At 43.4% G+C, this 13502-nt stretch overlaps 1 protein-coding gene across 2 annotated transcripts in view; it reads left to right on the forward strand.

Moving 5' to 3' along the window:
- The window catches only part of PKM (pyruvate kinase M1/2), a 51251-nt gene that overhangs the window by 21027 nt on the left and 16722 nt on the right, over positions 1-13502 (forward strand). Inside the window, exons 7-9 of one of the 2 annotated variants that reach the window (XM_069222275.1) lie at positions 690-840; positions 1289-1441; positions 7880-8046. In XM_069222275.1, the coding sequence (XP_069078376.1) occupies positions 690-840; positions 1289-1441; positions 7880-8046 (471 nt within the window). Of the gene's footprint in view, positions 1-689; positions 841-1288; positions 1442-7239; positions 7407-7879; positions 8047-13502 lie in introns of both variants that reach the window. The other variant, XM_069222276.1, reaches the window with a different exon arrangement.

The raw sequence follows: 13502 nt of genomic DNA on the forward strand, positions 1-13502 counted from the left end.
AGTTGTTTCATGGCTGTTAATTTGTCGATATTAATCACCACTCGACATTCACTTTTGGGTACATACTCTTTCCTTCACAATTCTCTCTACAAGGTAGACTGCTTACAAGGCGATACATGTGGATTGGCACTCTTCTGCGTGGTGCCTTATTTGGAGTTTTTGCACGAGTATGGTCTTGCCTGCCAAAAACTACTTCAAGTCCATGGAAATCTCTTTAGCCAGTGCGGCGTTTTTGGTCTCTCGCTGACAAGTTGTAATTTGTGTTCTATGTATTAGTAGGATCTCCTTTTTGTTACTGTAATGTAATCCTTTTTTCACTGTAGTTTCCCGAACAGCAGTTAAATCTGCAAGCCAGGTATTGAAGGGCATAGATTTTGTGTTCAGAATCTATTTTTTTCAATTCATAGTTCTGCTTTTGAAACCATTGTAAATATCGAGATTTTGTGACGCATTTTTGTAAACCGTTATTGGTACTAATGAACTCTGGCTCTTTTTGCGATCAGATTCTAAATTTTAAAAAAATGCCCAGGCTGTGTCTGACTTGTGCAGGAAAGTGTAGATCAGTATACTTGAGTGGCTTACACTTTGCCTAGTGTGCATGTGTTGAATCTACTCTCGACCCTAATGTGTTGTGGTGTGTGTTTTTTTTTTTTTGTTAATTTTATTTGGTGTGCTCTGGCAATCCCTAGGTTTGATGAAATCCTGGAGGCCAGTGATGGAATAATGGTGGCCCGAGGAGATCTTGGAATTGAGATTCCTGCAGAGAAAGTCTTTCTTGCCCAAAAGATGATGATTGGGCGTTGCAACCGAGCGGGAAAGCCAGTCATATGTGCCACACAGGTATTTTACTTCTAGTGTAACAAACTATACATTTTTGTGTCGGAGTATGTAAATGATGTGTATAAATGCAAGCCATCCACTTGTAATTGCTACGCATTGGTCAGTCAGTGTAGTTTGTCAAACGGCAGATGTAGGACTAAGCAGATACCCAGACCTCTCTCCCCTCCTTACTGGTTTATACTCCAGTTTCCAGTGAATCCACTTCACCCCAGTGTTTTCCCTCCTCTCTATGAATCCGGTACATCATGGGCTAGTGGTCTGTCTTACACTGGCTGTTTTTATTTTATTTCTCCCGACTTACTGCGCCATATCAGTTTTACATGTTTGACACCAGATTGTGCCTTAGTGGTTTCTGCTAATGTGTAAACCATTGTCTCGCATCCAGAGATCCAGTCTTAACCGTGTGATCTCCATTTGATCGCTAAACCCACCTGTTTTCCTCCTTTAGATGCTGGAAAGTATGATTAAGAAGCCCCGTCCAACCCGTGCAGAAGGAAGTGATGTTGCCAATGCTGTCTTGGATGGAGCAGACTGCATCATGCTGTCAGGAGAGACTGCCAAAGGCGATTACCCACTGGAGGCTGTCAGAATGCAACATGCTGTGAGTAGCGCACATTACCTACAGTAGAGCTAGTAACTTGTGTGATGCTGGTTGCGCCTACTTGCTGTGTATTAGTGTGTATGTGGCTGGCTGCATTCTTGCTTGTTACAGCAAGAGCGTTTAACTGCATCTGTGCTCTGGACTGGCATGCTGCAGGAGCATGCCAGTTGGAAACCTTGGGCTTCTGTGTATCGCAGCCTATGGGGATTCTTGCCGTGCAGTGTAAACTCTCCCTATCTTGCACTAATGTTACAATAGCCTTTTGTGAAGAGCAGGCCATGCCACTGCGTTTGACTTTGCTGCAGAGCAGGTACTTTCGAGATGAACATAAATCCCATCTTCAAATTTTTTTTTTTTTCCTCTCTGCTTAAGCGTGCACCTGTATTTCCCACTATGTATGGCCCTGCACCCTCTCCCCAATGCAAGCCTGTAAAGTACACTTTCTGGCAAGTTGCCCCAGTGGCAGTCTTTTCCTTTCAAATTGGCTACCCCCTTTCTGCTAGTTTGGACTTACCGATGTAGTCTTGGACAACATAATTAGGCAGTTGAGTCTCCTCCCCTTTTGCCAATGGCAGAAATGAGCAAGTACTCAGATTTTTGCCTGCAGCTCGTATGTTATGAAACGCTTACATGTAAGTCTGTAGAAGTGCACGGATGTTGTCCTTATTGAATTCCACGTGTGGCTCTGAAGTTCTGCTGCTATACATTGTCGTATTATTGTGTTCTCTGTATTATAACTTGAGCCAGACAGGAAGTGTTAGTGTTCTGTTTGAACTGCCAGGTTTCTCTGCTCTTCTGTGACTACTATGCACACTCTGGCCGCTGTCCCTCTGTTCATTTAACTGTGGCGTCTGCATTACCCTGAAATTAGCATACACTTTTCCTCCTTACTGCAGATTGTTCCTCGAGGGCAACTTTTTTTTTTGTTGTGTTTTTTTTGTAAATAAATAACCGGAACTATTTTAGACAGCGGATGGTTTTTGTTTGTGTTTTGTCATGACGTTGTAGTGATCACTCGTCACTTGGAATTAATAAATTGACTTGTCCTGATTTTGAGGGCTTTGCTGGTTGATATTCACTGCCCAATCAATTCACATTTTCCTCACTTCTTCATGGTGATGTACTACATGACACTCACTTGAGCTTAATTACTAAATTGCGAAGCCTGAGGGATTGTGGACATAAGGAACCAGTTGGTAGTTACCTGTTCAATCATATTTATGGAGTGCAGCTACTCATGTAAGGATGTCAAGGCGCTGAAGGAGTCGGTCCTTTGAGCTTGGTGTTTATACAGTATGCTATAGGAGTCACATGGAATAATCATCTGTAGTGGGCTCTTACGTTGTTCTATACAAGACTTTAATGCCAGTGGTCCTGTGTGAGAATTCATGAGGTTGCGGCTACAGAAATCTTACATTGCGTTCTGTGCAGTCGAAAAAACGTCTAGAACCATTAAAGTGATTTAAAGTCCATTTGGTGCCTGGAAGTGAGACAAACATAGAACTGTTATAACACCTGATGAAAGCAAAAAGTGCCCTTCCTGTTAGGACATACTAGGCCCAAACCCATGACTTTTAGCAGTCCTAAACAAAGAAAGGGGGGGGATTCATAAACCTATATTGGGTAATTTCACCATGGTGCAAATAGGACCAAATGCTTGGTGTTATGGGAGTAGGTTGTGCCCTGTTGTTCAACACACAGTATAGTGTTCACTTTCCAGACTATGTAATGGGACAACCCAGATAGTGCTGGACTGGAACCAGATTCCAGACCTTGCCCCATTGTGTTACAATTGACACCGGTAGTGTGGTTCAGTCACATATTTTCCTGTTTAATATTGGACTCCGTTGCATGGACAGGAGGAGGCATTCTACCCGTCAGGCACACAAGTTCTGCCAGTTTCAAAATTAAATTGGAACTTGAAGGTATGTAAAGAGATTTCATAATCTTCTCTACCTCTGGGCTCTGCCTGATCATGCTGCTTAGTATGCTAAATCTGTCTAATCAGTTCTTTAGATCGATGGGTGGTACACACCTGAAATGGTGTATTATGCTACATATAAACTGCCATCCCCACCATCTTAGCTGGTGAACAGGATGAAGTGTTTAATCCTGCCAAAGGCTTGGTGCTGATGGACCATAGTGTAATCACCTCGGACCATAGTCGCTGAACCTCAGAGTAAGGTTTGCAGAGTACAGAGGGCTTACAATATCTGGCCGCCACGAGAGACTATATTGATCATATATAGTTAGTGCGGTAGAGCACTGTGTTTAAATGTTACAAGTAATGCCGCTTGGCTCTGTATTGAGCCACAAGGCGTGTCCGCTCTGCACGGGCTCCTACTTGCTTAATAAGCATGTCAAACTGGATGAGGAGTAGGCCAGCATGAGGAAGTAGCCAGGTGGGCAAAGACCTTCAAGGAAAGGGGAATGTATTCTTCTTTGTATATGTCTCCTCACCCTCTTTTCCTTCATTAGGAAGGAAGTAGGTTCTTCAGATGCAGAGTTACCTAGCTGCTATCCAGAAAACCACACACCCTGCACTATAACAAAATAGGAATGTGTGATGCACAAAGACTGGCTGAAGTTTTAGCTCTTGCCTCCTTTTCACCATCCCCACCGAATTGGCGTTTGACCACTTCCAGTTTATGAATGAGCTGGCTGCTTTTTGATAACTGAAAAAATGCCTTTCAAAGTCTGTGCCTCCATTTTAACTACTGCTCATCACCCCTTTTTAGGGAGAATTTGACACTTAACAACTGCAGGGGGTCGATGCTAATCGCAATGATGCAACAAGGAGACAGTGCGGCATGAAAATTACTGTCCTGTTATACAGTCGTTACCTAACACTTCTCTCGCCATCCTTTTCCCCATATGAATTTGTGCCTACCATCTTGGTTATTGGGGGGGAGAGAGAAAGATCAGCCCATCATCCCACTTTCTCATGTCTTCATTGGCAGAAGGTGAAGGCAGCTCTGAAATTTGGTAATGGGTCGGTATTGAGAGAAAGTTGGATGAGATGTAGATTCCTCGGATGAAGCCACTCTTGAGGCGTTTGGTCTGATGTGAACATAGCTCTCAAACCTTATTGACTTACTGTGTGTTTGGTTTTGCTTCTGCTTCCAACTGGCACGTGGTCAAATCTCTGGTTGCAGGGGGGTTTGCCTTTTCTGCAACTGCATTTCTACTCTATCCTTGCAGTGAGAGCGAAGTGTACATCTGTCAGCATCTTGAGCAAAAATTGTTTCTTTGTCCAATAGTTCCAGATCTTGTGAACATCTAGTAGGCTGTGATCTCATCTATTCTTGTGACCCTGTCCCTAACACCAACTGTTAATTATGTGTTTCATAGTAATCTGTTCAAGAACCGGTTGCGATCTCATTCAGATTCCTTGCCTGTAACAGTCTGCCCACTGCCAGAAAGGATATCTAGAACCGCTGCCAGGAATGCTTAGTCTTACTCTGAGGGGAAACTGGATACCAGTGCAAAGCCGTTGGCTGCTATTGTTTAAATAACAGTCTTGTGCTTGCTAGTTGTGACATTGTGCTTCAAAATAGGTTCTTGTTCTAACATTTTGGGGCTCCAAAATTTAAGCTGAAGAATGTAGCTTTTTTTTTTTTTTTAAATCAGTCTTGTATGTGACAATCCACCCAGCCCTTACGACTGCACAATCTGACCATAAATCATTGAAAGACTGCTGTATTAGTGGTGGCCATATTGGAGCATTAGTGCTGAAGGCCGGTAGCTAATGACTTGCTTTTCTGACTAATGTACTCCTGCGCAGTAACACTTTTTTTTTTCTTCTTTTTTTTTCTTTCGCCTTTCCTTTTCTAGTTGATCTTTAGATAATTCAAACAGATTGCAGTGGCTTTCTTATTATATTTAGTTTTTATTCCCAAGCATGCTATAGCTAAGTTACAATTCAATGGGCAGTTGAAAGCATGAATGTGGATTTGTTACTTCATCTTGGGGTTTCTGTTCCTCTGACAATGCTAATTGCAAATCACGTAGTTGGTTAGATAGTGGGTTATTTTGACATAAGAATCAGGAAAAGTTATTATGTGAGCGAATTCAATACTTTTGTAGTTCCTCTGAGGCCTAAATATGGATTGAATAACTTGAAAGGGAAGAACACCTGTGGATGTTGAGATGCAGTAGATGTCGTCTAATGAGTTATAAGGTCCTATGTGCGTATTTGGTACACTGACCCCCTTAAAACATTGATTTGTTATGGGCTACTTCGGTCTATGGATTCAGAGAGGGCGCTTGCTGGAGGTGGAGTATGGAGCAAAGCTCACTGAGGGCTTCAGCAAAAAGTTTTCCCAATTCACTTAGGGTCCTTCTCGGGACGGACTGATTGTTTTACCTCCAATACCGTTTAGAATATTCAAGGTGCCAGTTGTGGTAAGTTTACTACAGCATCTGTGTATGCTTTTATATTGTACCCCTTGCTTGCTAGCTCTGATTGGTTCATGACAGGTGGTGTATGTTTTTGCCATCCTCTGTGCCAGCTAGTAAGTGTTGTTGCTCATTTTTCCTTTGCCCAAGACCATACGTTTCTTTCGAGACCCATTCTTCTTGTGTACTCCATGATTTCCCATCTCGTGTGGTGCATTTTGAGTTGCCCAAGTTCTCGTTTGTGATGTGGTGATACCATTTTAGCTTGGACTCCTTTCTCTTCATTAAAGCAATGAAGCTTGCAACACGAACTGAGTCCAAAGTAGATTACCGTACCACATGTTTGTGCATTGCTCACCATGCAAGGCAGCCATTCCTTTTAGCAGAAAGGTTGCCTGTTATTGTCTTAATAGCTAGTTTGTTTCTATACCGCTTATAACTATCCCCAGTTGTCGTTTTTGTCATTGATGGAAATCTTGTAATTGATACCCTTCCCTTAAATGTGTAGAGTGCCTTCATAACTGTGGCTGGAGTATCAGCCTCCGTGTCCCATGGTTATGTTTGTTACTCTCGAGAAAAATCTCTGTATACCATATGTCAGTGGCTGAAAATTATTTAAAAAGTTATTGCTTTAGACTAAATTGGTGCTATTGAGTGGCTGGAATCTAGGGTCAGTCTCCAAAATGACTTCATTTTATATTCTTCCTCCGATTCCTTACAATTTTTAATTTAAAAACAAATACAAAAACACTGTATATCTCTACTGATGAATACAGTAGTATGAACAGTCGGGGAGCAGATTGAACTAACAAAATGACTACATAATTTATTCACCAAAGGGTTAGAAGCCTATCCTTAAAGTCAGTAACTTTTCATTCAGAAAGTTTGCATTTCATGGTGGTAACCCTGAGCAACTGAAGCTCTGGCCTCTAGAAACTTGTTTGGGTATGGCACAGGTCTATAACTTCCTAAATTAATAATCCTCTGACATTTTGGAGAGTGACTCAAATATATTTGAAAAGCTTCCTACTCACCTCTAAGCTTGCATGTTCAGATAATGGTGCACTCTACTGATGGAGTTGCATGCCTTGGTGGTAGAGGACTTGGTTGAGTGGAACCACCTGATTGTCTTACACCTGCTCTGTTATGGCCAGGCCTCACAACTTTAGCACCCTGCCTGAATAGCCTGTGAGCAGCACAAATTAAATAATCCTCCCCGTGTGGTGTGCATGGCTTGCTGTAAAGTCTAGCCTCATAACTTATGATCACAACTGTTCTTTTATTTCTTTGGTGTATCCCCTGTCTGTTCACTTCTTTTCCATGCCTACCCTATTCTTTTCAAATGTTTTTGCCTACCCTCATCTTCCTTTACCACCTTCTCCCTCAACTTCGGCCTGCAGATCTCTCGTGAGGCTGAGGCTGCCATTTTTCACCGTCAGCTGTTCGAAGAACTGTCCCGTGTCACCGCTAGCTCCAGAGACCCAGCTGAGGCGGTAGCGATAGGCGCTGTGGAGGCCTCCTTTAAGAGCTTAGCTGCAGCTATGGTAGTTCTAACAGAGTCTGGCAGGTAGGGCTTCATGTGAGCAGTTTATTAGAGTGATAGCACTACATATGTGAGTTTTTCCTTCCACAGGTGCATAAAGCATAGTTGTCCGTTGCAGTTCACCCTAAAGTTTTCAAATCAGTCTGATTCAGCAGATGATTGGTGCAAGGTAGGTAAGGGGAGCAGAGTGCTTGGCAGTTCGACAGGAGTGTCAGGGAGGACACTGGAAGGAGGAAGGTCTTTGGATGACTCAGCAGAAAAGTTTAGCATGACCATGTGAAACCATTCCCTAGGAATTTGATTTGATTCATTTTTGTGATATGTATGATTTGCAGTGCCTATCGAATTATCCTTCGTAATGGTTTCTACAAGGCATGGCCTGTTTGTTAATTCTGCTGTAGCCTCCTCTCAGGCTGCCTCTGTCCTGTGCCCACTGTGTGCTGACTGATTTGATTGTCTCCGCCCCCCCCCTCCCCTGCACGCATATTACTTTGTAGATTGCCAGAGAGGCAGAAGCTGCCATCTTTCACCGTCAGCTGTTTGAGGAACTTCGCCGAGTATCACCCCTAACTTGTGACCCCACTGAAGCAACTGCTGTTGGAGCTGTGGAGGCCTCTTTCAAGTGCTCTAGCGGAGCCATTATCATCCTCACCAAGTCTGGAAGGTAGGAGAGCGAAGATCATTATTGTGGTTGAGCTGTTGAAGGTCACACATCGGAGGGTGTGGGATGGAAGGACCCCTTGTGGGATTATGTGAATGCAAAGGTCAGCTACTTTTTAATCGTGGAGCACAGGAAAGCTTTTCTGCATGTGTTTATTTTTTTTCTTTCTCCCTTCCTGTGAGGGATATGGTTCTGAGACCCAAGTGCGTGCTCTTGCCTTGACTCCTAACCTTTCCAGCATTGCTGGGTCCGACCTTTGATATTTTAAGAGGGTATTCTTAGCCTAGTCTTGCTGGCTTCTTTCCCACGTCTGCAAGTTCTTGACATGGTCTTGGTTATCTGCGCTGAACTTTTTTCCTTATACTTATGGTACTTCTGGCATGCCTCCTCCTTTTTTTTTTTTTTTTTTTTTTTTTTGTGCAGAATGTTTTGGTGCCATATCGAAATGTTTCTTTTTACAATCACTATATTTAAGGAGGTGGGTAGACTAATGGCCATATTTAAGCCTTTTCCCTGATCATTGGTGTAAACACTCACCTAAAATGTGTTCCTCCCCTTCCTCAAATCTTCTATTACTATTCATTCAGAAGCGGTGTTTCCCAGGTGCCTTATTTTTCTTAGTAGAGAAGGGTGCATTTGAAGAAGCTTCTGCTCCTAATGCTAATCGGGATTATGCTCCTTCCGGAGGTCCATGCTTCCTCCTTCTATTCAGTGCCACGATATGCCATGTTTCTGTTGAATATTTATACGTGCCAATTCATCCCCTTTTAAGGCCTGCTCCTCCTCCTGCTGCAGTACTCACTCCATGTCCATAAGAGGCCAAGATTTTCACGGACAGGATGAATGTTGTAAGACTAAACTAGACCAGGTTGAAGACACAAGTCATTAACATTGTGGATGTGAAAGCACAAGAGAGACTACATGAACCTGAGCAACATTTCTCTTCTAAGAGTAAGACTTTGCAACCCCACCCACGGAGCATCTGGTACCAACCTCGAATGTTACTTTCTACACTGTCAATCCCTGAGGGCCCTAGTCCGGTCAGCCTTACCCTAATTTCCCCAGTCCAGGGACAGATTCAGACGGTTTTCTAAATTCCATGTTCAATTTGTTTCAATCCAGGGTCCCCTCTGGAGCCCCAGCCAACACTGTGGGGGTTCAATGTGATACTTCTGTAGCCCTTCTGATGCTGTCTCATTCGGTTCCCTTTGCTCCTTTTCTTCACAGCTGTCTCTGACCTGGGCAACTATTAGGCCATGATGCTGGTCCTGCCGGTAAACGCAGTACCACGTCCAACAGTCTCTGCTAATCATTCTTTCTGGATATTTTTTTTTTACATCAAATCCTTGCACCTCTCCAGCAGTGCAAGAGACTACTAGCATGACAGTACGGTACCAGTACCGCTACCATAATAACCGGTGCTGCAACAGGCTCAGTTGCAATACTTAACTGTGCTGGAGTTTCCACAATGACACGATTTACGTCAAGGCAGTTCGTGTCCTAGAAGTGGGTTTTTATTGGGGGGTTGGAGGGGTTGCTCGACTGCCATGACGATCCCAGCCAGGACACAGATTTGTCAAGGCTATAAGTAGTCAGTGACTTGGATACTTCACCTGAATGAGAATTATACTCCCTCACTTGGTTGCCTCTGCCTGCCAACCTATCACACTGTCTTAAACATAGCATTGGCAATGTTGAACATCCTTCTCCCTTCTGCTGGACCCCAGGCCAACATTTGTAGCAATGTGACATTGCATGCAATGAAGCTCCTGCTTGCCTTGAATGAGGCTCCTACAGAGCCCATCCTTTTGGTTTTGGAGAAATCTACATCCTCCACCACAGTTCAGAATGATAGCAAGATCTTGCGGACTAGTCTCATCAGTTAACAGAAAGCTTTGTGGTGGTATTGACTAATTCTGTCCTTCATTTCATTTTTTCCTTTTGAGTACATTTTGTGAATTCAATGGCTAGTGTAGCTGCAGATACACATGCTTTGCATGTGTCCACCATCTAGTGTTTGGGTCGGAGCGTTACAGGTTGGTTTTCGAATCTCAAGATCAAGTAACTCCTCTCGGTGATGGTGTGTGTGGGCATGGAGTCCTTTGGTAGATTGTTTTCTTTCCACTGTCTGGTTCAGACTTGTTTCCTCTCGCTCCAGTAGATCTCGATTCCGTACTATCTGAGCTCTTATTTTCTATGAATGGCGGTTTAGTTCTTGATCGCGTTTTATAAACTTATATTCGATCTGATTGTAGTTGTCAGTAGATTAGACGCCCTTTATGGGTGAGTGACCTTGCCCTTCTTGGGCCTACTTCGACACGTGGTACTCAAATATGTCAGGCTGATGGAACTGATTCAGTTTCGCTTTTTCCCTTGGGGTCACGCCAAGTTTCCATACACCAGTCAGCACTTGGTGTGCAATCGGTCTTTCTCTGGATCACAGAAGAAAGCTGTGAAGCTTGTCGATCCTTTTGTTAGACTCTTAGGGATCAAAGAGCACATCGGTTGGAGATGTCGTCCAAGTCGTCGGAACAAACGCCCGACATTCTTGGAAGAACATGCACAAGAATTGGCTCATCACACAACAGTTTCCATCACAGGCTTTGATTCGGATCGAGATTCTGATGGCGACAGCCAGTCCATCCCACCGGCGCAGTATGTGAGTAAATCAACACCTTCCCACCAACAAACAGCCAAAAAGACTTTACCAATCCTCGGGTTCGGCACCGAAATGCAGGACCAAAGTGAATTTGGCGCCAACCAAACAGCTTGCTATACTGGTTTCGGGATCAGAGCTGAAACCTGTGGGTGGAAGATATGCTCCTGTTACTGAGGAGTCTTCTGAAAGAAGGCCTATAATGGAAGTAATGGATGCTAAACAGCGAATAATACATATACATAAGGCTACAGGAAGAATCATATCTGCTCCTCCAACAATCAAAAGAAAATTGACTTTCCAAGAAACTTTAGAAACTGGGCCTCCACCTGCTAAAAATATTTAAACACCAGGAGAAACCAAAGTCACCACAATAGCCTTCACCACCACATTCTCCTTTTATTCCCTGCTTCTCCACCTACAGAATTTTTTCCACAATCCCCTATCTCAGACTTTGGGGATGATTTATATGACACTCAACAGGATGTAGATCCATGGGACTTATAATTCAGATCCCATCCCTTCTAATGATCCTGACCTATACCCTGCAAGACCATCTCCACCTGAAGATACCACTGCTTACAATCTAGTTGTAGCTAGGGCAGATGCATATCATAAGGTACAGTTACACACAGATCCCATTGAGGATGGACTTTTATTTGATACACTAACACTTCATAAGGAGTATCTGTGCTTTCCTATGCTCCCAGGCATGCTTAAACATGCAGAGGATGTTTTCAAAGAACGGGTAAAATCTAGAACAGCGGTTCCCAACCTTCTGACTTCTATGGGCCACCACTGAATCATTATTAGAATCCGGGGACCCCCACAGAGTCATTACTGAATGCTGGGGACATAATCTGTTAATATTTAATTTTCCAAGCAGTTGAGGACCCCCAGGGGTTCCGGGACCACAGGTTGGGAACCACTGATCTAGAATTATTACTCCAAGGATAGATTAAAAAGTGTAAACCTGCACCCTCTGCTCTGGTTTTTATTAGAGTTCAACTGCCACCTCACTCTATAGTTAGTGCAGCAAGAAAAAGAGCAAATAGCCAATCTACAGGGGATGCTCCAGGCAAGGAAAGTCATAAATTTGAAGCAGCTGGAAAGAGTAGCAAGTCAAGCTGCTAACCATTGGAGGATTGCCAACTCTCAAGCTCTGTTGGCAAGATATGATAGAGCTCATTGGGATGAAATGGAAGATTTGCTACAGTGCCATCCACAAGAACACTAGAAAGGGGCACAACAGATAAAAGCAGAGGAGCAGGCAACTTATAATAATCAAATTAGATTAGCAATTGCTGTAGCAGGTACAGCAGCAAGGGGTATCAATGCTAGTGTCCTCATTAAAAGGTATGCATTGTTAAGGATTTCAGGGTTTAAACCAGAAATACAACCGGCAGTGTTGAATATGCCTTTTGATCAGCAACACCTATTTGGGCCAGAAGTTGATACCACCATAGAAAAGCTGAAAAAAGATTGATACAGCTAAAGTGGTGGGTGCCCTTTACACTACACCTACTCAGGGAACTTTTGCAGGCCGCAGTTGATGGGTGGTTTCGAACCATCCACATCCCAACCGAAATGAGGGCCACACTTTTACAACAGAGGCTCCTTCAGAGGTTCTTAAAGAGGAAATAATTATAGAGGGAAAGGTAAATCAATCACCCCCAGAGGTTCCTCCACCTCAACCAAACAGTGACTTTTTACAGATCCCACACAGCAAACATCTCCTGTGGGAGGAAGACTGGAAAATATTTGCCCTCAATGGCACAAATTGCTACAGATCAATGGGTTCTATCAATTATCCAACATGGTGATTGCCTAGAACTTATCTCTAATCCACCAAACATTCCCCCTTGCTCAAACTTACACTCTAACTCCTGCTTATTAAAACAGGAGGTACAATCATTACTATTCAAAGGTGCCATAGAGATGGTACTACATCCCAACAATGGTCGGGAGTGTATTCGCTACACTTCCTCATACCAAAGTAAGTTGGTACTGTCAGACCAATCTTATATCTCGGACCCTTCAATCCGTACATTCTGTCATAACACTTTCACATGGTCACGCTACAGGACACCATGCCCCTGCTACAAAAAGAATATCACATGACTGCATTGGATTTAAGAGATGCTTATTTCCACATTCCCATACATCAGCACATCGGAAATTTTGAAGATTTTGTTCTAGCAGGGAAGCACTAACTATTCAAAGTACTACCCTTCAGAGTAACAGCACCCAAGGGTATTCACCAAATGCCTGGCAGTAGTTGAAGCATTCTTCAGAAGACCACACACATGTCTTTGCATATCTGAACGACTGGCTCATAAAAGACAGTACAATTCAAACCTGTTAGCAAACACAGTATACAGTGGTCACCCTACACAGCCTAGGATTCTCAATCCATTAACAAATCTCACCTGCAGCCAGCACAAATACAACCGTATCTAGGAGCAATTCTGAACACTCAGTCAGAATTGGCATACCCAAACCCAGTGAGAATTCAAGCTTTTCACAATCTCATCTGAACTGCAATATAACCACACTTACACAGTGAAGTTTAATCATGAAACTATTGGGAGTGATGGCGTCATGCATAGCAATAGTACCCAATGCATGCCTAAACATGAGACCACTACTACAGCAGTGTCTCTCGCAACAATGGTCTTGGGCACAGGGTCACATTCAGGATCAAGTGTTGTGGGACTGCCAGACTTATCACTGTCTGCAATGGTGAAATCGCATCAACTTATTTAAAAGGGCAGCCCTTTCAGGACCCTGTGCCACAGACCAT

This window comes from Pleurodeles waltl, chromosome 3_1, assembly GCF_031143425.1.
Source record: "Pleurodeles waltl isolate 20211129_DDA chromosome 3_1, aPleWal1.hap1.20221129, whole genome shotgun sequence".
Lineage (NCBI taxonomy): Eukaryota > Metazoa > Chordata > Amphibia > Caudata > Salamandridae > Pleurodeles > Pleurodeles waltl.